The following is a 25776-nucleotide window of genomic DNA, read 5'->3' as shown; positions in this document are numbered from 1 at the left end:
AGTTAGTAGATCTACGTAAAAAGACGTAGATGTGGCAACGCTGCGCTGGGACGTCGGCGCCGGACACGGACAGGCACTATATAGTGTGTTATCTATGGTTCGTACCCACGAACCACGAATGTAGGTTGGTGAAAACCGTTTCCACTTGAGCGTAGAAAATTACTGGTTTGTAATGCCTTGTTTTTACCTACTATAATAAGTCTATGAACATTCCCCTTTCCTCTCCTATTATAAGCGTGAAGCTTGTGCTAGGAGTAGGAACTACAATAGTGCAACGGGTGGAGTTTGAACCGGCGACCTTTCGGATTTCAGTCCGCACCTTTAACCGTTGAGCTATTGAGGCTATAAATGATGACAAACACACTGTGGCCGATTCTCTTGTACACAATATCTAAACTAAATTAAATTAACAGGTCTAATTCTAAATCTAGTACTATCCTTTTCCGCAAGCAGCATTATAACAGGGACAGCAATAGATTTAGACTCAGAACAAGGACTGCTAGAAGTAGCCCTATTGTGACACTTACTGTTAGAGCGAGATAGCTAAATGCATTTAAGCTCTTGTTAGAATGTGACAAAATGATAATGCTTTGTCCTTTCACCGTGGCCACTTTTTTTTGTTTGTCAAAATGTATTTGTACGTGAGTATTTGACAAACAACGTGAAGTGTAGAAGGAATGACATTTTACAAGGAAGAAAATCTGCTTGAACGAGAGGGACTGAGGGGGCCACGCTAGTTGCAAACCTGTGGATTTAGATTTGTCATTTTAGTTTAGTTTAGAGATTGTATACAAGAGAATCGGCTCCAATGAGTAGGTAAAGTAATACGAAAAAAAAATGATATGGACTAGAACCCAGAGCCATAAAACCAGTTTAAAAAAAAAAACATTACTGATCTGTACAAGGAGCTACCAGTGGATTACTGGTCTGTGGCTACCAGGTATAATCACAGAGTATATCTTTTAGGCCTTAAAGGGCTGTTATCCAGGGCCGTAAAAAAATTAAAAAAAAAACAAAACACAGAGTACTTTTTACATGGTACAATCTTTTATTTCTAGTCGGTGGGTACATACAATTGCATTTTTTTGATCAAACCTTTTTGTCGCCATCACCCACTTTACCAAGTAAAATTTTAATTAACTTATCTATTAAATGTTGTAAATGTTAGATTCGATTAAAAATAAGTCATACTGTGAAAAATACTATTATAACTTGTAACACAATAATTACTAGGTTACTATGTATACCTTACAATTTAGAAATAATATATTGTGATAACCATAGCTATTTTGTGATTATTCAAAAGAACGACAATTTAAGGTAAGGATCTCAAGTTACTTATATTTACGAGACATTAAGAAATTCTAAATATAGGTATATCTCAGTCCATTCACCCATCAATGTGTAACACATAAGTACCTTAGGTACATTGAATCTTGTATATTATTATTTTTGTTTAACTACCTACTTGATTAAAAAGCTGATGATCTCCACTTCTAAGAATTTCTATTCAATCAAGTACCTAAATGTTTTTTTTCCGCAAATGTAAATGCTACATGCCTTTATTACACTAAAGTTAATAGTTTACCTAAGCTGTTCTAATAATAATACCTAATACCCACCTACTTACTTATCTTTCTTTTATTATAATAATAAGTAATTGCATTTCTTATTATCAGATGTTTGTATCTTTTATTTTACTCTACTGTATAATATTGTGTGTTCTATATTATTATATCTGCTAGAAGTACCTACAATTGACTGGAATATGAACATCAAAAATTATTTTACCTACATTTCATTTTATATTATGCTGCAACAACTCATTAACCATCATTAAGACCTGTTCAACAATAGTTTTCAACATTTTTGATTTAATGGCTAAAGAACTTTATTCTCACTAAGAATTAAATTCACTTACATGAGAAATTTAAAGTGGTTTGTTCGAGTTTTTAATGTTCTCTGGTTTAATTATATGCAATATGGCCATGAAATGCACTTTTTGTAAACTTAAGTATCCATGCAGTGTCTGGTAAAATAAAAATAAACAAAATATAGCCTTTATTCTCTGATTTCATACCACTTATACATATACTACTTACTAATAAAAGTATTGCAAATTTCCTATCACTACCTATATTATTTTTCTGGTACTACAAGTTAATTTTCATAAAATTACCTTAACATTGACCGTGTCAGTCATGAAAATCCTTATAGTATTATAAATGTGAATGTTATAAATGGCTGAACGGATTTGGATGAAATTTGTAATGGAGATAGGTTATATGGATTAACACAGAGGTTACTTTTTATCCCGGGAAATCAAAGAGTTCCCACGGGATTGGACGGAATTGCGGATCTGGAATAAAGCTATCTACACTAATCATTTTATAAAGAGGAAAGTTTGAAGTTTAGATTTGGGGTTAGTAATTATAATGATACCGTTCTGAAAATACCATCACTGATAGACAGCTACATTATCTCCGAGTGGTATAAGCTAATATTCTATAGCCATAATAGGATATAAAATTATATTAATATTATATTATAGAGTTGCAGGCAAAAGCTAGTCACCAATAAAGGATGCGAATAACACATATTATGTGTTTTTCTAAAATGTGCCTTTTACTATTACCAATCAGCAGACTTGTTCCCTTCTCATATCCCTCCTCCCTCCTATTCGCTGTCCCATTGATCTAGTTAAAGAGAACTCTGCCCTCATCAATGAAGAGAACCGATCTCCATTCCTTCAGGTCTCAATGGCGATGTTCACATGTGAAGTTCAATCAGTTAGTGTGGTGGACCTTTGTATTATTTTGATATAAAGGAACCTATACTGACTTTAAATATTCTGCGACTACCTACTATGCTCACTCGCTCATACTCCACGAGCGTATTAAAGTTCCTTGCAGTCGTTCAAAACGGTCATCCCGCTTTGAAGTATATTTTCTCCTTCCCTGACCCCATTTCCTCACTCTCAGAATTTGTCAATTCGTACCGTTGGCTTTCACGATGAATCGTTGATATTTGATAATGGTCGATGACGACACAGGATTTTTAAAAACCTTAATCCACGCGGACAAAGATGCGGGCATCAGCTTAGGATATAATATAATATCCTAAGACAGCTTTCCTGTACCTCCTATGGTTTCGATTTTGCCCATACCGTGCAAGTTAAAAAAAACACACTGTATAGATGTTTGTTGCATAAAGTTTGTGTTTAATTATTTTTTAGCCTCTACAATGAATCGCGGTGGGCGTGTGGAGCCGACTCCTCCGGAGTGTGCGCTAGCCGCCGAGATGTTTGACCATTTTTGTGCGGCGGGGACCATGAAACAAATCTTAGCACTCCATCGGGAAATCTGTGCCACCCTAAATTTGAAACCCAATCGACTACCAGATTTTTATCCAAAATTAAAGGTATATGATAATATAATCACTATCTACCCCTATTATAAATGCGAAAGTGTGTTTGTTTGTTGGTTTGCCCTTCAATCACGTCGGCGTAATATTTTGCACAGGTATAGTCAAAGACCTGTTAGGCTAACATGCGCACCACGAGAAAATTTTGTCTTCGCATTTACTCGTCTTATTTGTATGAAGAAACACGAGATAATGCGTAGACAAAATTTTCTCGCGGGGCGCATGTTAGGCCCTCTGGGAGAGTGACATGGGCTACTTTTATCCTGGAAAATTAAAGAGTTCGTTGAACGTTCGAGAATCGTTGATATTTGATAATGGTCGATGACGACACGGGATTTTCAAAAACGTTAATCCACGCGAACGAAATCGCGGGCATCGGCTAGTATGATGAGAAGGGTTTTGGCCCTAGTCCTACACTCTTTGTGGCAGACTTCACACCTTTGAGAACATTATGGAGAACTCTCAGGCATGCAGGCTCTCGAGCCCCAGACCCCTGAATAGAAGGCCGAAGTCTTAACCAGTAGGCTATAACCGCATCAAATGATTTAAATTAATTTAAATTTAAAAAAAATAAATGATTTGGTTTGTTGTGTGATTATTGTTTTTTTAGAAATAAAAATATTTATGTATTTCAGGGAAAATTATCCAGCTCATGGAAAGCTCAAGCTCTCTTCAAAAAGTTTGATGTGCGTGCAAATCTCAAAGTGTTTGGAAAAGGTCGCGCCTGCACGCAAAATAAGGTGCTCATAATCGGTGCCGGGCCTTGCGGTCTACGCGCCGCTATTGAATGCCAACTGCTTGGTGCCAAAGTGGTAAGTGTTTTTAATAAAAGTATTAAAAACATGTTTTTTTTTTCATCTCACTCACTTCGAAAGGATTCCTTTGTCCTTCGCAATCTGCGTGGTAAGTGATAAAAAATTACCACTCAGTTAGTTAAAAAAACTTGCTAGTGTGGAAACGTAGATAGAGTAATAAAGGTAGATGCAGGAACGTTTGCTTTCTCATTCGCACTAAAAAGAGAGCACAGATAAAGTTACTAATGTGATAAACAGAGACGCAGCTAACCTATTTTTTGTCCCTTATCGTGTAACTGGTTTTTTTCAAGAATACATACAAGAAGTTGCAAAAAAAACTTTGAGAATTCGTGGCGTAATTGTATTTCTCATTAGTTATTTACTTGTTTTCACATAAAAAACGTTTAATACAAATATTGTTGATCAGTTAATACAAATATTGACTACTAAACAATGGTAATAATTATCGTGTTATTCATCGTTACGTCGTGCTATCGCTATCTCATACGCGGTTACACAGTACTTACATCTACCTATTATTCTATCTACGTGTGGAAAGTACTTTTGAAATTCGAACGTGACGAACTGCGACTGCGGTCTATAGTTGGCTTCTAAAGTTGACGTTCATAACTTTTTTCTTTCTATTCAAAAATACCACATGATGATTAATGAAACTTTCAGAAACGCGGTTGGAATCCTTAGTCTTTACTAATAAGTATTATGTGACCCGTTGGAACACTTTATTTTCATTAAATTAAATTAAACAGAATATCTACCTACTCTGTTTAATAAACATTATAAAGATGTTCGTTGAATTATGATTTTTTTTGTTCTAAGAATTTGAAATTTGAATCCTGAATGCACCCGAAAAAAAATCTATTAATTTATAGAATCTTCTTGAATTACAACCTCCTTCACGGTCCGACTTGCGCCCTATTAATATAGAAACTTCTTATTGAAACCTCCACGGTACTGGCGCCTCTTGTAAGCGTCAAGCGTCTAGCGTTTTCCTCGCCGTAGTGAGATGAAAACTTGTGTGTTTGTCACGGCTGCAAATATATTTGAAGCTTCACGTTTTGATTTCTAGTTTCGTTTATTATGCTCGCCCGACTTCATACATACATACACGTCTATACATATTCTCTAATCATAGAACTCGGGTTTTTAAATATTTATATTTCTAATATTTTAATGTCTGTCTGTCTGTCTGTCTGTCCGTCCGCCCGTCCGTCCGTCCGTCTGTCTGTCTGTCTGTCTTTTATTTTTATGCATCATAGTTTTTGAATTATCGTGCAAAATGTCGTAAAATACGACTGTAGTACGGAACCCTCATTGCGCGAGCCTGACTCGCACTTGGCCGGTTTTTTATTTTAATCTTTTTGGTGTAAGTAGTCATTGCTTGGTACCTAAAATATCAGTTCAACAGCAAAACTTTCCAAATCCACACGGCTTAAGAGTTCAGTACCTTGCAGCATCAAGATTGAAGAGTTGGGACTTGAAATTCAATAACAAAGTCTATGCTATGCATTCATAATATTATTTTACCAGGAACACACCGTAAAATATTATTTATCTGAGAAGCTAAAAAGTTCAGAAAATGCAATATCTGAAGAAAGTTTTTACGGTATAATATGACTCACGAGTCACGGTACGTGTCTGTATTTAACGAGCATTTGAGTTCTGTTACGCTTCTGCGGGCCTTGTTTTAAAACAGTAATAATAATACAGTAGTAATAATAATAACAATAATATTATCTAAGAAAAGTGTGTTGAAAACAAAATAAAGTTCAAAACTAAAACCTGACTGTTTGTTTTTGTTTTTAAAATGCTTTATTAAGGGATATATAATAAATCGTGCGAAAAACAAAGAAGTTGATGACTGTCAATGGTATAGGTTAATATTATAGCGAGCGGTGTTCAAATATGTTTGTAAAAAATTGACATAACTGGCCATAATTATTATGGAGCACAAGAAATAAATAAAATGAGCTCATAAACGTGGGAAATAATTAATCTAATCTAGTAATTAAAATTTAAAGTGATTGCATTAAAAACTAAAGCGTGGGAAAAGTAAAATGGATTAAAACACAAAATAAATAACAAAGTTTGACAGGCTTTAGAGTTACAATGGTACTGATTCTGAGCACAACCTAATTTTAGAGTATTCACATCCTCTTCTTACTAATGTAATACGAAAAGGACAGACGCTGTTTGACAGTTTTGAATTTAATTTTTAGATGGTGATACCCGTGATTTTAGCGTACAGTCGCGAGCCTACTGTTTAAATTTGTAGCGTGCACTAAAATTCTTTAGAGTCTTTAAATGTAAAGTTCATGTTCTGCCCCTTTTTAGCATTGTTAAAAAGAAAAGGATTCTTCACTCTGGGCTGGTTTCCGCACTTAAACGTTTCCGTCTGTTGTGCGTAAAAAAAAAGGATGCAGATACTCTAAATTTAGTTTAGAGAAAGACAACGAAATCGGTGCCAGTATTATTTTAAAAAACAGCAGAATGTATTAAATATAATAAACAATAATTAGACTATTTAAGAATAAAACCGGCCAAGTGCAAGTCGGATTCGCACTCCGAAAGTTCCGTACTACAGAAGGAGTAAAACAGTAAAAAATCACTTTTATTAACGAACCGCAAAACTTTGTTTTTTTTCTGTAAAATATGTACATAAATTTATATTTACCATAATTATTTCAGATTTTTCGATTGGTAAACTTCGGAGATAACGGGGGAAATGAAAATTGGATTTGAAAATTGAAAATACTAATTATTATTTGTTAAATATTTTAATATTTTTTTGTGATGTAACTACAATTCACAGTTTTCGGATTTTTTCATTTACTTGTGGTATAAGACCTTCTTACCTGCCAAATTTCATGATCCTAGGTCAACGGGAAGTACTCTATAGTTTTCTTGACAGACGGACAGACAAGTTCAAAATCACCTAAGTAGACTCGAAGATGTCGCTTTGCTCGTCCAATAACTAGGTTCACTCCGACGCCAGATGGAACTTATTGAACAGGTTGCACATCAAACAGGCAGGCATGTTGTCGACTCTTTTGTCTTGATAATAGTTTTTTAAAATTATTATGAAAAAAAATATTAGGCATTTTTACCGTGACTAATATTCTCCTTTCCCCTCCAACTAAGCGTAAAGCTTGTGCTAGGTATGACAATAGTGCAACGGGTGGAGTTTCGGATTTCAGTCCGCTCCTTTAACCGTTGAGCTATTGAGGCTCTGATGGTATGTTGGTGTTACAAACTAAATCAGCATAAAATTTTGTGTATCGCGTAACGTATACATATAATTAATGTATAATTAACATAATTTTATACTCAGTGATCTCCTAATTCCTTTTCAAAAATAGAAAACATAATTAAAAATATAACTTAAGAAAAGAAAGTTATGCGCTACTTACACTTGCGGCTAATTTACAATTCAAGTTAGAATTAAATTAATTTAAAAATTATGTTTTAATGATACATGTTATAGATTAATAAAATGATATTAGAGATGGATCTGAAAATCGATACTTAGAGGTCTACGTTAAAGAAAGAACAACCTTGCAAAACGTAAAATTTCTAGATCCACCTGTTTCAGCTGTATAATACGTAAAAGAATTACTTTTAACTTTATGTGTCAAATTTCATGTCAAAGGTACGATTTCAGTCATACGTTAGTCCTTATTTTAAAGGTGAGCCCGTAGATTGTGTGAGATAGCGATAGCACGACGGAACGATGAATAACACGACAATTACCATTGTTTAGTAGTCAATATTAGTACTAACCGATCAACAATATTTGTATTTGTTTACTTAGTTATTTACTTGTTTTTTATGTGAAAACAAGTAAATAACTAATGAGAAATACAATGATGCCGCGAATTCTCAAAGTTTGTTTTGCAACTAAAGTTGTATTCCTTGAAAAAAATCGGTTACACGATAAGGGACAAAAAATAGGTTAGCTACGTCTCTGTTTATCACATTAGTAACTTTATCTGTGCTCTCTTTTTAGTGTGAATGAGAAAGCAAACATTCCTTTGTCTAGATTTTTACTCCTTCTACGGGTGAGCCGTACTTTTGACATGACAGTTGACCCATAGAGTTAAAATGGCGCGTGAAAGTAATTTTGTACTATACTATACATTTATATATCACATCAGTCAGCCAGACAATTTGTTTCTTCTTTTATATATTATTAAGATACAGTTAACTGGTTGTATTTTTATTAAACAGGTTCGTGTAATTTATATTCATTAGAATGTAATGCGAGCAGTTCACCTGATGATTCATTTGAGAGTACAATGATCGCAAAACAAGTAGTCCAATATGAAATTGCAACAAGGCGGTCTGCGCAGCTACAGCCATGGCAAGCTCCCCTGAGATGTGTTTTTGTACACTGTGCTGTAATACGACTCGTTTTCATAAATAATAAATAATAAATAAACGTTTATTCGCTGGAATGTGGGTACATGTAGGTGTTACATCAGTTGAGTTGCCTGACACATTCTACCAGATCCTGGTGTGCAAATGGTTAAAGAATATTACAATTAAACCAATTTTTTTTTCTAGTTCATTACATTTACGAAATCATAAATTTAAACATTACTCAATCAGATAAAATAAAATAAGGATTTCCATGTCGTAGTTAAAAACAAAATAAAATATACAGTGATTACAGAATATCAGACACAACAATCGCAACTTCTTACGCCAAGCGCTTACCATCTCCGTTCCGTCAGACTGAACTAGTTTCGTTGTGGGTAAAAAAGTTGCAGCAACCGTAGATGTCATGACTCATATATTATGTATCGCATAAAAAACACAGCCGTTTTGGATTACGCTGGATCAACGTTTAGCCGGATTGTCATTGTGATAAGTTCGGCAACACTGAGACTGAAATGTATAGAGCGCACTTTGACCTTACTCAGACTTAAGACACTGTTAAAACGAGACAACGTTATATCATTGACATGGATCTGTTTCGCCTTAACTGAAACTTAAGTCTGAGCAAAGTCAAAGTATGCTATATTGATCTTAGCCTGCGGGTGCAAAGTTGGCATTCAGGAAACTTGATCTTTAATCATTATCATCAACGTCACCATCACGATCGCCAACATTATCATAATGATTCATCTTAATAATGTGATCATGATCGTCCGATGTAGCATATTTAAAATCTTGACACCCCCGATTATGTTACGTCTAAACATGGGTAGCGCTCAGTATTATCGAACATATCGCTATGACAATCCAGCTGAACGTTGTTTAACTGATTTACATAACGGAACTGTTTTGTAAAATAACTAACTGTTTATATTACAGCTGATTCGTTAATCCATCTGCGACGTATACATATAAAATATTTTTGCAAAAAAAATAAAAACCGACTTCAATACACAAACACTTAAACTTTAAAAATAATTTAATATTTCCGAATATATTATTATGTATACAAGAGTTAATATAGTTCCATAATAATACCTTTTGATGCCGGTGCCAATTAGCTGTAGCTGCGCGAATCGTCTAGACTTCATATTTTTATGCGACTCCACAATGGCACCTCATTGACACCAACCCCAAAAACATTATTATGGAACTATATTAATTCTTGCATACATAATATATTCGGTAATAAATTAAATTATTGTTTGTGTATTGAAGTCGGTTTTTATATTTTTTTTTCAAAAATATTATATTTCACAATTTTTAGTGGCCCCATGGGTATTAAAATATGCTACGCCTAGAAAAATCTACTGTTTACTAAACTATTACACTCCTTACTCCTCCTTTTTTGAAGTCGGTTAAAAAGGATAAACTGTCTGAAATATGAGATATTACACATAGGATTTTTCTATATCGTAAAGACCCACACTGAAAGGATTTTGGGAAATGTCAACCAAACGAAGCCAGTTAGGATGAACTAAAATTAAAAGCAGCATTATGTTTTTTTGAAGGTCATAACTGAGAAACGAGACCGCCTTTCCCGAAACAATGTGCTGCATCTGTGGCCTTTCGTTATTCACGATTTAAAGGCTCTGGGTGCTAAGAAGTTTTTCGGCAAATTCTGTGCAGGGTCCATCGATCATATAAGTATAAGACAGTTGCAGTGTATTCTTCTGAAGGTAAGTTTTTTTAAAGAACTATTTTAATATGACATTTTTGACGAATGCAATAAAATCTGGGAAGAAAAAGTATTAGCTGACTTGACTAACGACCGAAATTAATAAGCAATCCTATCTGTCGATCTGTCTGTAATCTGTCGATAGGCTTCTATTATAATTGTCAAAAACTGACAAAATCTATATTTATTGTCAAAATCTTTGCCATCATACCGTAAAAGTGTGGAAACGTCCTGTAAAGTTATACGTGAAAAGACGATTGCAAAAAGATGAATTTGTGAAGTGGTGATAGTAAAAAGAATAGTCGGCTGAGTTTGTTGTGGGCTCTTCTCAGACCTGGGCGCGCTTGGAACCCTCATAGCTTTAGTTGTTTACGTAATTTATTATCACCTATATATTATTATCTCTCAACTGACTATCAAAAAGAGTACCTGTAATAGTATCTACTTTTGAATAAACTATTTGAATTTTTGACTTGAAAATATCTAGTATGATGATAAATGTTCTGTTCTACAGGTATCGCTCTTGCTAGGTGTAGAAGTTCATGAAGGAGTTAGCTTCGAAGAGCTGTTTGAGCCTAAATTGACGGAAAATTTTGAAAGTAAGTATTTAATTTGATTTATGTTCCAATCTAATATATGAGTCTGTCTTATAAAATGATGTTTATCACTTTACTCTTTAGGCATCCGGTATTAGAAATATCTACCCGCATCTGTCATTTAATTGTGATGGAAAATATATGATAATGTGTATAGATTGATACATCGCACATTGATTGCCTAGCTAAATCACGTGCCAATGATGTTAAAAAATATATTTTTTTTCGTGATCAATTTCCCTTATTAGTTACTAGATGATGCCCGCGACTTCGTCCGCCTGGATTCAGGATTTTTCGGGATGAAAAGTAGCCTATGTCCTTCCCCGGGATGCATAAGCTACGTCGAAATCGGTTGAATGGATAGACCGTGAAAGGCTAGCAGACAGATAGATACACTTTCGCATTTATAATATTAGTATGGATTTATGAGAGTCGAGCATCAGCTGCAAAATTATACCCCAAGGTGTTGAAAAACGGATCTTAGACCAAATGCGGTCTAAAATCCATTATTTATACTGTACTGAGTAAAGTATAAAGTAAGTAAAAAGTGCTGTACATAAGTCTACAGTTTGACTGCGTTATAGTAAGAACCTCTTTAAGAGCAAATGTATTGAAAACTACTACAATGAAGCCCCAATCCCCAACAAATAGCATTGGGATGGCGTGCGCGCGTGAGCCCGGCGGAACACCCCGTGGCGCAGTACGAGTTCGATGTCCTGATCGGAGCTGACGGCAAGCGCAACACGCTGCAGGGCTTCAAGCGGAAGGAGTTCCGCGGCAAGCTGGCCTTGGCTATCACTGCGAATTTCATTAATCGCCACTCGGAACAAGAGGCAGCAGTAAGTACTCCCGAACAGGATTCAATTATGACCAGAATGTCAACTCAGCTGACGCCGGAAATTCTTATCAGCTCTAGCTTTGGTCTTTCGATTTTTATTTATAAGCAGAAGCCTAAATTCCTATTTCCATTTTTTTAACATCTAAATTGACGATCTTCCATAAAAAAAAATTGTCTTCAATGCACGTTGTGATTACCCGCAAATGGAGTTAAATGAGACCTATAGAACTCAAGGAATAATATATGTAATTTAAGTGTGTAATTCTGTGGAAGGGTTCCGCAACATATAAGTTTCATCCCTTATTTAAGCCGCATGTGGGGAAAATTTATTTAAAAAAAAAATTGTACTAAACTTACTTCGCTATACAAAATTTGCTGCTTCTTGACACATCGGCTGAGCTGTGCGATGTCCGACAGTAGGTACCTATTAGTGTTAGAATTTTATTAAGCAGGTTTATTTGCAGTGGATAGAAATTGCGTGACATCTCGTATTAAAAATTATTCTGTAAATATAGATTTATTAAAAACAAATATATTATTCACTTAGTTTAGAATTCATGTATAGAGTCAATCTAGAGTTTGGTTGTAAAGCAATCAGCATTACAACCAAAGTATACAAAAAAAGTTTACTCCTATTTATTCTATGGATACGGATACGATCTAGTTTTTTGTAGATTTGCTTCAATTTTTTTCTTGGCTTTCATTAGAAAGACTGTAGCCAGTATTTAATAAGAACAATTGGCAATCCACTCAGCTTCTTGATGTACATTTGCCGAATGTGGCCAGCACTGGCTGGCTTACAAGTTTTTGTAGGTTTTCGTAAAAACATCAAAGGATCTTGCCACCATTTGCAAACAGCGTCAACACATTGGCCAACGCTTGCCGAACGAACTGGGTTAATCTTTAAAAGAACACTCGTGGCGTGCTGCTATATGACGGTCGCAACTTGTGCCTGTGGTCTTTCTTACTCGTTCCTTTATTAATAAGTCATGAACAGAAACATTGAACAAGACTTTCGCGCATTCAAAATATATATTCATCGCATTTTCAGGTTCCCGAAATCAGTGGAGTGGCATATATATTTAACCAGAAGTTTTTCAAAGATTTAAAACATGAGACTGGTATAGATCTGGAAAACATCGTTTATTACAAAGATGACACACACTACTTTGTAATGACTGCAAAGAAACAAAGTCTCATTGATAAAGGCGTCCTTTTAAATGTAAGTATCAAATTATTCGCTTTTTTATTTTAAAATTAGTTAAATTCAGCATCTGACAGTTGACCTAATGAATATATTTTTTACTGTGACCATAACTAATCAATAGGTTTACCCTACAGCTGAAATGCGGAAACTATGTGCAAACTATGTGAAAGTGTAGCATTTATGCATGAACCATGGCTTACAGGAATAGTATAATCATAACATTTTAGTCATAAATCTGGTACTGAATTGTACTTATAAACTCTTTATATGCAAGAAAACATCCAGATTATAATTGTTTTGTATATTAGTTTAATTGTGTGTAGAAATACAAATAGTAAGAGCTTTTTATTCAAATAAACTATTACAAGTGCTTTTGAATCACGAAAAGAATCTTCCACTGGTTCGGAATCCGATTCCTACCGTGAAGAACCAGCAAGATACTCGGCGGTTGCTCTTTTCAAATGTTCAATTTAAAATAGTAGGCATAATTAATTAATCTTTTTATGTTCTATACTATCTTCTATTGTAAATCGATGATTCGTTTTCAATATGCTTTTATTATGTGTGGTGGGAAATATTATCTCGGAAGGGCATAAAAACGTTACGCCTTTGAAGGTATAATTTCCTGAATGTCCATGACCTGCCATAAGTGTATTTCTTACGCGCAGGATCATGCTGAAATATCGCGCTTGCTAAGCTTGGAGAATATGGACCGTGCAGCGCTCATTCGATACGCGCAAGAAGCGGCTCGTTTCTCCACCAACAACCGATTGCCGTTGCTAGAATTTGCGCTCAACCACTGCGGTGAACCCGATGTTGCCCTCTTTGACTTCACATCGATGTACGCTGCGGAAAATGCCTGCATGGTAATTTTTATGCTGTATACATAATTTATTAGAAAGCAAGAAATAACTGTTTATTTGGCATTGTACCAGATCTATCATTATCCATATCACTACCCATATTATAAATGCGAAAATATGTTTGTTTGTTGGTTTATTGGTATGTGCGATTTTTTATAAAGAATATTGTTAAAGACCTAGAGAGTGACATATGCTACTTTTTTTACTCGAAATTGGAATTTTTGTGAGCTGGCTGACGTGCGAATAATAATAATAATCGCATTTTCATTTTGTTGGTTAAAAAGACGTTGTATCAATTTATTGGTTCCTATTTTACAAGAAGTTGGCAACAAATAAAAAAAAAATATATTGTTGGTAAATGACGAATTGGTTAATGATGATTTTTCATACAACAATGTTGCTGTGCTGAGAATACGACAAAAAACGTCAATCTAAAAGTGTAACGTAATAGAGAGCGTAAGGTACATCTGCGTAACTTATAAAATTGGTAGTACTGTACATCGTATATCACTGAGTAGATGCAAATTATATTAATATTGTAGGTATACGAGAGACGCGGCCGACGCCTGCTCTGTCAACTGGTCGGAGACAGCCTGCTGGAGCCTTTCTGGCCGACGGGCTCGGGATGCGCGCGCGGCTTCCTGTCCGCGCTGGACGCCGCCTGGACCGTGCGCGCTTGGGGCCAGAGCCCGGCGCCGCATCCGCTGCAGCTCATAGCTGAGCGAGAATCCGTCTATCGGTTGTTGGGTGAGCGAAATACATCTTTCGAACTCCTACCTTTTCAGTTTCCGCTCTAAGAGTGACAACAAGTGCGCGGTACTCTCATCTCGTTTCTGATTTCACAATGATTCTTTCACAGTCAAAGCAATCATATTGAGGGACGGGCCTGTACCGAGATATTCGACAATCTGAATCGATTCATTTATTTAAACATCTATGTATTCAATGCATGTAACGATATAATTTGTATGATAATATTATATATACAGTTTATATATATATGTGTTATTACTTAAACTATAATATAATGCAAACAGTTTAAAAAAGAGAAGCCGCGCCTGCGATATTTCTGACGTCATAGCTGTCAAAATGATCCGGTTAGGTAAAAAGTGTCACTTCAAAAGGAAACTACAAATGTTCCAGCGCAAACAACTCCGGAAAATCTTCACCGTGACTTCGGAGCATACACTCTCGACCCGTGCACTCGATATCCTAACCTGAACAGAGCGGCGGTAACTCCGCATCGGGTCACAGCCTTTTATGACTCCGACGAACCGTTGCCGCTCGACGCGGCTCCGCCGGCCAAGAGAAGACGCCGAGGTAAGCATCAATATTGTTTTTGCTAATTAGATCTCTCTTTTACTGCAATGACATTTGACAGGAGCAATTTACAGCTGTCTTAACAAGAGTTGGCACTTGCAACACATTTAAACATTGTGCTTGTGTAGTAACGCGTCTATGAATAAGCGCAAGTGACATGAAAAGTCTCTGTGTTTCTTCCGACGAACTGCTCAATGGTGTTAATTGCGTTATCTGCCTCATACAATAATAACTGTTCCTCGTGACTAAATTCCAAGGACTATACAACTACGTATTGTGGTGCCTGTCGTTAAACCACGAAATAAGTTAAAATCATCGTACCAAAATATGTGTAGAACCGGAAATATCCGAGGAAGCATTGGTGGCTTGGGTGGGGTACTCGGAGCCGGGCATGCGCGCGGCTACCAGCGCCCCCGCGCTCTGTGCCCTCATGCGGCGCTACCGGCCGGACCTCTTGCAGGCCGACTCGTCACCGCGATCTGTCTATGACATCTTCCAACACCAACTTGGTAAGTTTATTTTTTATTTATCTGTAAGAGTTATCAGTAATATATTATGTTATAAGTCATTTTAAAGAATTCCTAGCTAATGACGACCTCCCTGGCGCAGTGGTCATCGCTGTGGTCTTATAAGTGCCATTTCTCGGTTCGATTCCCGGCAGGGGCAATTTGGGAATTCAATTTTTCTTAATTGTCTCTGTTCTGTCTGGTGAGAGGCTTCGGTCACCCTACCGGCAAAGCCGTAGTGCCCAGCAATATAGTGTTCTAGTACAATGTCTTGTAGTACCTGATCAGGGGTATGGGTTCTATGAAACTGTCCTACCCCTTCCAAGTTAGCACGCTTCCATCTTAGACTGCATCATCACTTAACATCAGATGAGATCGCTGCAAAGGGCTAACTTGTATCAGAATAAGAAAATCGGCCAAGTGTCACTTGAGTTTAACTTTGTCCTCCTCTTTTTTGGTTTGATCACGTAGGGAGACTCCGAGCGTAGCTTTCTCCGTCGCCCACTGTGCCGCCCTGAGCTTTCTTATGAGACCCATAGCGACTATATTTAATTACATATGAATATATTATGATATTGGAACAGGAATACCGCCGTTCATTACAAGTGAATCCGACGAGGCTGTCCCCGAGGCGACACTGCGCTGCTACCTGCTGCGTGTGTACCAAGCGTTCAAGGGGGAAGTGCCTCATGTATACCACAAGACGGATATGTTCGATCAGGTTGTCATCTATTTCATATGTCGGCCATGTTGCATCTTGTATTCCTGCTATGCAATGATTTTATAATTTCAAAATTTTCTCTTGTCTGGTCTGGTACGAGGCTTTAGTAGTTATTTAGAAGTTATGGTAGGATAAAGAAACTCACATATGTACAATGTACATACATTACAACTCACATATGTTTTGTTGTATTTTGGACTGTGTTTGCGCCCTGGTCCCAAATAAATAACTATTTATTTATTTATTTATGTACAACATGAGTTCTGTTTTTGGGCAGTCATGTAAAAATTAGTTAATACGTTGTATAGCATCTAAAGTGAAGATTTACTAAAACGACATTATCTATGAACGTTACTTGAAAATAATCTATTTCATTAAAACTGAGTAAAAATAGGGGCAATTGAAAAAAGTAGACCGTATATCCTCGAATTGACTGAGACTAAATTTTATATAATGTAATTGCGTAGGCTATTGCTTACCATAATTATATGGATTAATTCCATGTTTTCTATGAAACTGGGCTAAATCATTTTTTTTTAAATAAACAGTCTTATGATGCCACGCGATTGTATTCGCTGTATAATTTTAGATTCCACATTTAAAACAGTTATTTTGATAAACCAGTTCTAATAAATATAAATGCTATAGAATTTCATAGAGTAAAAATATTAAGTTAAATAAATCTAGTATCAAAACTAGGCGAGGTTAATAATATACGACGATTAGCGCAGATGTACAAGTTAAACTTTAAATAACAATAATCATTGGCAGCTTTCATTAGACATAGTCAAGTTAGATAGCTACGAAGAGTCTGTCTAATGAGTAGAATAGAAGAGATGTACACTCTTGCGTTATATCTTCTGTCTTACTCATCAGAGAACGTTATTTTTATGTCATGTAATATGTACGCAACACGTCATCGATGCTGTGAGGTTAAACTAAACATTCACTTTGTTTGGACAATACATTTTTCTGTTATAAATAAAATAAAACTTGAGTCAAATTAGGCAGAAAATGTTTCAAAGCGAAAGAGCGTTGTCTAACAACCTATGGCAGCCATATCGACCCTTGCAGGGTGAATTGTAGCAAAAGCCATTCCGTCGAAAAATGAATGGCTTTTGCTATATTAATTCATCCTGCAAGGATCGATATGCCAGCCATACCATAGATTGCTAGGCAACGTTTTTTGGCTTAGTTAGTAAACATTCTTTATCCATTTTGGCTCAATTAAAGTCAGTCAGTTATCAGTCTTATATGCATTTTTTAGGAGTGTGGCTAACGAAAGAACAGACTGGAAAAGCGCAGCTAATTAAAAAATATCAGTATGGCAGCTCTGAAATTAGTATGACAGACATGGAATAACCTAATTTGATAAAACAGAAATAAAAATTGGTAATTCTGAAGTATCAAATTGGTTATTCCAGGTCTATCATACTAATTTGGCGGCTGCTATACTGTTTTCCAATATTTTATAAATTTGCCGCGCTTTTCCCGTCTCTTCTTTCGTTAGCCAGAGTCTAATGAAATTCATTTTGACCGGACTGGACTGGATCAGCCCGATCTGGTCCCATCCGGTCTGTTCCAGCCCAGTCTAATTAACTACCTACGAGATAAATAATGGTTTTGGTTGTTTTCAGATTAAAAAGAGTCAGCAATCGGAGAAGAGTAATCGAAATGTTACGGATCGTTCATACGTTTACTCAAGTAAGTTCCATATTAGAATTAGTGTTTGTTACATTATATTATTTTGATAAACCTAGTTACGTGCCTATTTCACTCAAAGAAGATAACCTTAATTTTGATTTCTAGACGCCGGTGATACCGAATCTCATTCGAGTTACAAGAAAAGGCGCCGCTCCGTTCGGCCTCAACAAGTAAGTAACGATCCTACTGAATATATAAGGAAAAGGATTGGAAAATTAGATCTTAATGACATTACACAGCTAGCACGATTTATCGAGGGACACGACGCCATAACGAACGATGAACAAAATATTGACAAGCAGAGGGAGCTTCAAGAACAAATCATAAATTTGTTAGATCCGGAGGATTCTCCAGACCCAAAAATGTTACGAGATTCCTTGACGCAGCTATTGCAAGGTGGTGCCAGGTCGAAAGTGAAATCAAAATTAGCGAAAAAATTGCCATACTTTTTCCAAAATAAAGTAAATGAAAAAGCGCCTCAGAGACCTCCTCGTAAATTGAAAGGCTTAGATCCAGACACAATAAAAGTTCCGGATTTAGATTATTCAGAAGACACCGATGCCACGCTCGTAGCGACAAATTACTCAAAGAATAAACTGAATTCGTGTTTGCCTCCTAACAGAGTGAAGCATAAAGACTTCGTCCGTTCTGCTTCTCCCGAAACTCCACTTTCTCCTCCACGAAAATTGTCAGAGGTAGTAGACACGGAAATGAAACGCTTTTCGCAAAGTCCAGAAACTGCTTTGCCTCACGGTCGATCCAATTCAATCGGTTCCCCAGAAATGGCGGTTAATACAAAGCGTATGGCACAACTATTTGAAGGAAATAAACGACACACAACGAGTCCTGAAGCAAATTCAGTTCGTTCACGAATAACGGATAATCCTGAAATGGCTTTGCGATGGCAAAGAATGGCTGATATAATGGAGGGAAAGCGGCGCGACACGCCCAGCCCGGAGAGGTCGAAACGATCCAACTCGATCGGTAACCCTGAATTGGCACTACGCAGGCAACGCGTATCGGATTTGATCCAAGGCATTAATACCAGTCGCCAGAGTCCCGAATACGTCAATCAGAGGAGAAACTCTGGTGAAATGGCTTTTAGAATGCAAAGAGTATCGGATATGATGAATAGAAATAATGCCGAGGAAAAAAAGCCTAAGAGTTGTGGAAAGAGAAAAGCGGCGCGCGAGATTATGAAGCGACGTTTCGAAAAGAGTCTACAAATGTTGGCATCGGAACCTCGCCCCGACTTTGCTCCGTCTGCGGATTTGGAGAATGACTATGGTTTGCAGCAGTACAGGGCCAGTGCGCCGCAATTTGACGAGAGAGTTAAAAAGTTGGAGAGAAAATTACAGCATTACGTGAGATTTATGTGTGATTGTGTGCTACTGTGATGCATGGTAACACTTGCGATCTGTAGTGCGGAAATGGGCTACAGTACAACACTAAAAAGTCTAAAATAATAAAATTACATTCTATCTATAAATATCTATAATATTCTATTTATAGATATCTAGAAATATATTATGTTTAAAAAAAATTGTAGCGGATAAAAACTAATTGATTAAATATCAATTTGAGCTCTGAGTGTATGCATGATATAACATAATAGAGTAAAAATTAGTGAACGCTAGATCTACGGCATATAAAGGCTGAATTTATTAATCCGCAATTACACTACTTTGTATGCATCTATGAACATTACTACTGCACATTATTTAAACATTTTTATTGCTTACCGGATAAAAAATAAAAATACAGCAAACATTGAAATAATACACTTCCAAAACCACTACAAAGTAAAAAATAACTTTTGTTTCCAAACGTGTATGTATGTTGAAGTCGAGCGAGCTTAATGCTTTGATTTCTAGTTGCTTTTATGTTCTTCCGACTTCATACATACATACATACATACATACACGTCTAGAAACAAAAGTTATTTTTTACTTTGTAGTGGTTTTGGAAGTGGATTTTTTTTAATATTTTTTTATTTTAAGATTTTTAGTGTAAGTAGTCACTGCTTGGTACCTAAAATATCAATTTACAACCAAAACTTTCCAAATCCACACATAGGCTTAGGAGTTCAGTACCTTGGAGCATCAGGATTGAAAAGTTGGGACTTGGAATTGAATAACAATAAAGTATATGCTCGTCATTTACAGTATTATTACACCGAGAACAGTTCCTGATTCTCTAAAGTTTAGGAGTGCTGTACCATGCATCATCAGGTTTGAGGAGTTTGGACTTGGAGTGTAATCATCAATAATTGATATCTTAAATATCAATTCACCATCAGAAATTCCAGAATCCCCACGGCTTAGAGGAGTTCAGAACCTTGAGTTGGGATCCGAAATTCAATGGTGTAATCTACATATGCTTGGCATCAAAAATAATATTGCATCATCCGCATTTCCTGAATCACATTATATTTTATAAAATCTGAAAGTTTATCTGCGTATTGTCCCCAACACATGGAGGAATGATCAGCGACTATGAAGCTTGGATCATGTTGGCTTTGGGAGTTAATAGGTCATAAAGGTGTTAAGAATCTTACGTCAAAGTATAGTCTAATTTTTTATATATTTTCAATCATACAATTTGAATCCAAATAACTACATAATACGGTGGAGATATTCTCGAATTACAAATTATTTTGGTATTACGTTTGTATGGGCAATTCAGCCATCGCTGGCCTTTTAATACTATGTTGTTTTTGTGCCGCAATTTCATACAACTTTATTACCTGATAACTGTCAAAGCCGGGTGGCTTAAGATTCTTCATAAGCGGAGGAAAATCTATAGCCTTTATACTGTGTTGTATTATAGATCTGGCGTTCACGGGCTCTTGGACTGTAACTGTCACCCTGAACTGTGTGTCTGTGTGAATATCCGTTTCTTTATTTGTAAGCATTTGACCGCACGTGACCTTTTCTAGGTGACGTGAGCTTTGCGGCTTGGTGATTTTCCCAAGTACCAATTAATCGTAGATTTGTTATTTGCGCATTTTAGCGAAAATAACTATTACAAATATGGAATAAGAAAGTTTTAGATTTGCCCACGAAATTTAAACTAACCCACATTTTCTTAACAATACGCTGAGGAAATTTTCTTACGTAACAAATAGTTGTTGGCTATTTGTTACGTAAGAAAAGTAATGTGTGCTTATTAAATTGGGTGACTTGCACCAAATCCCGATCGAGAATTTACTATGTACATAAATGTAATCCAAACTATGATTAACTCCGCCATAACAACTGGTGGTAATTTTATTTAATTCCGAAGTTAATCTAAAGGAGTTTTTCTTGGAAATGTTACAATAAATCTTAAAGCTAGCCTTATCTAATTACTGAAATCATGCCCGTATGGAATGATGCCAAGAATATTGGCTGTATTTCCGCGCTGGTCGGCCAGGGTGACAAATTTGAAAATTGATAATTCCGTGCAAGTCGCCCTCAAACTATAAAATTGTCGGTTTAAGATATAAATGTAATTGGATGGTATGATAGGAAGAGGGGCGTGCCGTCGGCGGTGGCAGCAGGGCGGCGGGGAGCGGCGCTCGCGTGGCGCGCCTGGCGGCAGAGCTCGCCCACCCGGCCGCGCCCGCCGTGGTGCCTCCTCCGTCCAAGCCGCGGGATCTTATGCGTTCCGTGGGAAAAATTGAACCAGAAGACTGGAATGTCAAAAAAATTGAACAGAAGATTACAGAGCATAGACTCGGCCGGCCTGAGCGCAAAACCGCAGAGAGAGTGCCTAAATGGGATAGAGAACAAGTGAGTTAATGAAATTAATATTATATCTTTTACTAACACAAGTTATACTTCTAGTAAAGCGAACAATATGCCACTCAAACAATAGTGAATGTTTATAATGTATGTGCTTATGGTTTCTGATTTAATAAATTTGATTTTGATTTTAATACAGCTCGTGAGGTGGCTGTTACTTCAACGCTATTAAAACTAGAAAATGGAATTTGATCACCCATTGTAAAGTCCCTTTCGAACTTCCACGGACTCTTACTAAGTGATTCGCTTCCTCGTTTCTAATGCGCACTGCTAGACACCATGGGGAGGGTTCCTAATTACACCCAATCGTGTGTTAGCAACCACATCTCCATGGCTGCCATTATCGCGAAACATCCTGACTTATAATAGACTATCTTATGCTCGCAACTTCATCTGCGTGGACTACACAAATTTCGAACCCCTACTTTACCCCCTTAAGGGCTGAATTTTCAAAATTTCTTTCTTAGCGGATGCCTACGTCATAATAGCTATCTGCATGCCAAACAGCCCGATAAGTCCAGTAGTTTGACCTGTGCGTTGATAGATCAGTCAGTCAGTCACCTTTTCCTTTTACATATTCAAGTATTAACTATTTGAATCAACATATTTTGTGTCATGTCATTCAGCTGATTTGATTGTTACTTTAATGGTTTGTGACATCACAGAAAGTATTGGTATGAAATAGCTTGAAACAATAGTTTGAATCATTTACGTAATTAATTTATTAGTTCTATTGCAATGTTAATAGTTCACGTCTTATAAATGGTTCAATTACTTTGCAATTAGTCAAATAGTTTACCGGAAGTTAAATATATATAGATATAGGTACGTAGATGCAAACGGGCATATTATAAGTACCTAGGTAGCTGGTCTTATTTATTAATTTACTTATTTGTTAAACAAGTACCAACCTCTAAAATATATCAGTTTTGCTGTCCTGTCAAATTGATATAAATGCGAAAAGAATCTGTAAAGTGTAATAGGGAACATGCCATATTTTTAATTTTGTTTTCATTTTGAAGAATTCCATGTAGAATAGACCACAAGTATATTTAAAAATTAAAACACGGCCATTTATTGCATAAAAATACGGTTTAAAACTAGCAGTTTAAATTTGCGCGCCAAAACGGACCTACAGTTCTGATGACGTCACTCGTGTCCATTTTATTAATGGTTTTTTGACAGCTCACGCTCATGAAGTTTCGTATTGTTTAAGTTAAAATTTCATACAAATAATATTGTACTTCATGGACGGCTACCGCCCCCTTAGTGATGTGCCTCACATAACGATTACTTCGATAGTGCCACAGATTACAAATAATCGCTAGAAATAAATGCTAGTATGTAAATAAAGTGTAATATGTTATTTAATCAGGAAGAACACAAAATGTTAAGGTTGAAACCAATAAATTAAAATCATAGCATTATACAAAGTTTTACTTTCTTCTTATTATAAGGCATACAAATCAAACAATTAAAATAGTTTACGTTCACTCAGCGAACGTAAATGTGTGTGGCGTTTGTTGCGAGTGACAGACTGATAAAATGGCGGCCGTACGGACGGTCGGTTGATGCTGCCAGTTGACGTATATATAAGTTTTTACGTTTACAATATTTATTTTCATACTAATAAATATAATATAATATATTTTTCAAAAAAAACAAGTGATATCGATTATTACGTCCTTTAGGACGTCACTATAACTTGGCAGTCGTCGAGCTGTCAAGAGACTGATCTTAAAATGGACAAAGTATAAGTTCTCATTAACAGGAGCGTCACTCCTGTCACTTGACGCTGATTGGTGGATTAAAATACGTTTCGTTTCAAGTTACTTTTAATGCGTATTTATTGTTGAAAATCAATATTAACTAAAACAAAAACTTTGCAAGGGCCTTTCTTTTATATTTTTTTAATATTTTAAGCACGAAATGTTCATAAATATCATGTTTGCATCTTCCCTATCGGAAACTGTCTATTATTCGAGACTATCTCTATACTTCTGGAATTCGTGTAAATATGGCATGCTTCCGTTTTCCTTTCAATTTCTGTATCTTTCTTTCTGGACCTTTAAAAGAAAAGTAAATAGGCCCCTTCTAAGCAGGCGTGCTCCACCTGAGGCTGAATTGGTGGTAACCTACTATTTGGTATGATTGCAGTCAAGCGCAATACATTTTTATTTGACCTAAAGGTCAAATAAATCCCCTTGGACACTAAAAATATTACTGCTTAATGTGGTATTTTACACCAAGCGAGACAAAATCTAAAAATTTACATGCAAGATTAGCAATAATAATCCTTCGATAAATGTTAATTTCAGTTTATAATTTTTTTTTAAGGATTTTACTTTTTTAATGAATGATCGTTCTAAAAATATTCTACGTTACATGGATTGAAGTTGTAATGTATGTCACTAAGAAAATTCCGTTGCTTACAGTTGACAGTTCATGAATCTAAACAAAATGGCAGCTAGTGTTTTCACGGGGAAAATTGAAATAAAAACTTAAATTCATTTTTGATTGGGCTTATCGATCGAATAAAAAAATTGAAACTTATTTGGTAGCTACCAAATAGGATCAAATTAAGACATTAAAAAAAAGGTTTAAATGCCCTATCATTATTAGCCTACAAAGCCGTTCGGGAATATATTTGCATATTCGCATCAGTGCGGTGATAAAATGACCGCCACACGAAACATCTGTTTTGGAGCCGCTATCTTTATTGAGGAATTTTACTTTTACAGTAACAAGTTACAGACAGTCTCTACGAAACCGCTTGCTCTCTTTTTAAAGGTCGATGCATAATATTTGTTGCCGGCTACTGTAGTTAGTTTGATAGGATATAATATTAAGAGCGATATTACTACATGATTTGTTAACGCACTTGAAGTAGATGCACAGCTAGTTCACTGCACCACTGCGATCGTTTTATACAGAACCATTAGCTTTTCTTTATCATTCTATTCTATGAACAGTTTCTGCGTCGTCAGCGGCGGCTGAAGGAAGGTGACCCGAACGAAGAGAAATGGGGGGAAATCGACGAAACGATACACAAAATAGATCAACAACTCAACGACTCCGGACGACCACTGCTTGGTACTAAAAGGGTAAAGTCATGGAATTTATTTTATATATACCTACCTATCTGTGTTTTATAAACATAAACTGTGTTAAATAAAAAACCGTTCAAGTGCGAGTCGGACTCGCACACGAAGTATTTATAATTGGCTTGGCGCGCATTTTGAAGTTCGCCATCTTGATTTTTTATTATTTGTTGCTATAGCTGAAACACAAATACATATTCTGTGAAAAGGAGATGTTTCAAATTGTGCCACATACATGTACGCTTCCTAAAAAAAATGAGAAAAATCCCTTTATCCCGGGAAAATTACAAATAATTAGTTTAAATGTATATAGTTTAGTGCTACAAACATAATTTTAAATTAGTAATTTCACGTAATAATTAAGTAATAATTTTACTGCACATTACAGGTTGCAAAACTTGCTACGAGGTTTATCAAAAACAATGAACCAGATTCGGACAAGAAGGATCAAAAGAAAGAAGAGGTAAGACTAGTACTAGCTAGATTAGGTTAAGGTTAATATGTAAAGAGAAAAATCAAGTTGAGGGCGTCAAAGGGTAACGGTAACGGTTCACTATATGTCGTTGGCACCGTAGTGTGGCGAAGTCTCTAGGTGTGTTCATGATGACCTATAACGCCAAAAACGCAAAATGCCAACATTAAAGATATACCAAATCCAAAATTTCGTAGTTTAAGCTAGGTGTTCTTAAATATTAAAACTTCTCAAGTTAGGATCTCTTAAACATTGAGGTCCTCTTAAGTTTTTAAGATGTGTAAAAAAATTAAAATCTAAAAAACCTTTATTA

General features: G+C 36.0%; 1 protein-coding gene across 5 annotated transcripts in view; it reads left to right on the top strand.

Moving 5' to 3' along the window:
- The first annotated feature begins 1066 nt into the window (after positions 1-1066).
- The window catches only part of Mical (Molecule interacting with CasL), a 44137-nt gene continuing 19427 nt past the window's right edge, over positions 1067-25776 (top strand). For 3 of the 5 annotated variants that reach the window (XM_069508836.1, XM_069508837.1, XM_069508834.1), the window contains exons 1-17: positions 1067-1320; positions 3236-3420; positions 4059-4235; positions 10184-10351; positions 10865-10949; positions 11598-11785; positions 12836-13006; positions 13660-13857; positions 14397-14601; positions 14998-15174; positions 15510-15683; positions 16265-16401; positions 18039-18105; positions 18211-19469; positions 21615-21878; positions 24863-24994; positions 25380-25454. In XM_069508836.1, coding sequence (XP_069364937.1) covers positions 3244-3420; positions 4059-4235; positions 10184-10351; positions 10865-10949; positions 11598-11785; positions 12836-13006; positions 13660-13857; positions 14397-14601; positions 14998-15174; positions 15510-15683; positions 16265-16401; positions 18039-18105; positions 18211-19469; positions 21615-21878; positions 24863-24994; positions 25380-25454 — 3654 coding nt within the window. In that variant the 5' untranslated portion in view covers positions 1067-1320; positions 3236-3243. Of the gene's footprint in view, positions 1375-3235; positions 3421-4058; positions 4236-10183; positions 10352-10864; positions 10950-11597; positions 11786-12835; positions 13007-13659; positions 13858-14396; positions 14602-14997; positions 15175-15509; positions 15684-16264; positions 16402-18038; positions 18106-18210; positions 19470-21614; positions 21879-24862; positions 24995-25379; positions 25455-25776 lie in introns of all 5 variants that reach the window. The other 2 variants (XM_069508839.1, XM_069508835.1) reach the window with 2 other exon arrangements.

This window comes from Maniola hyperantus, chromosome Z, assembly GCF_902806685.2.
Source record: "Maniola hyperantus chromosome Z, iAphHyp1.2, whole genome shotgun sequence".
Lineage (NCBI taxonomy): Eukaryota > Metazoa > Arthropoda > Insecta > Lepidoptera > Nymphalidae > Maniola > Maniola hyperantus.
The sequence above is the reverse complement of the archived record's forward strand: the minus strand, read 5'-3'. Positions and strand labels throughout refer to the sequence as shown.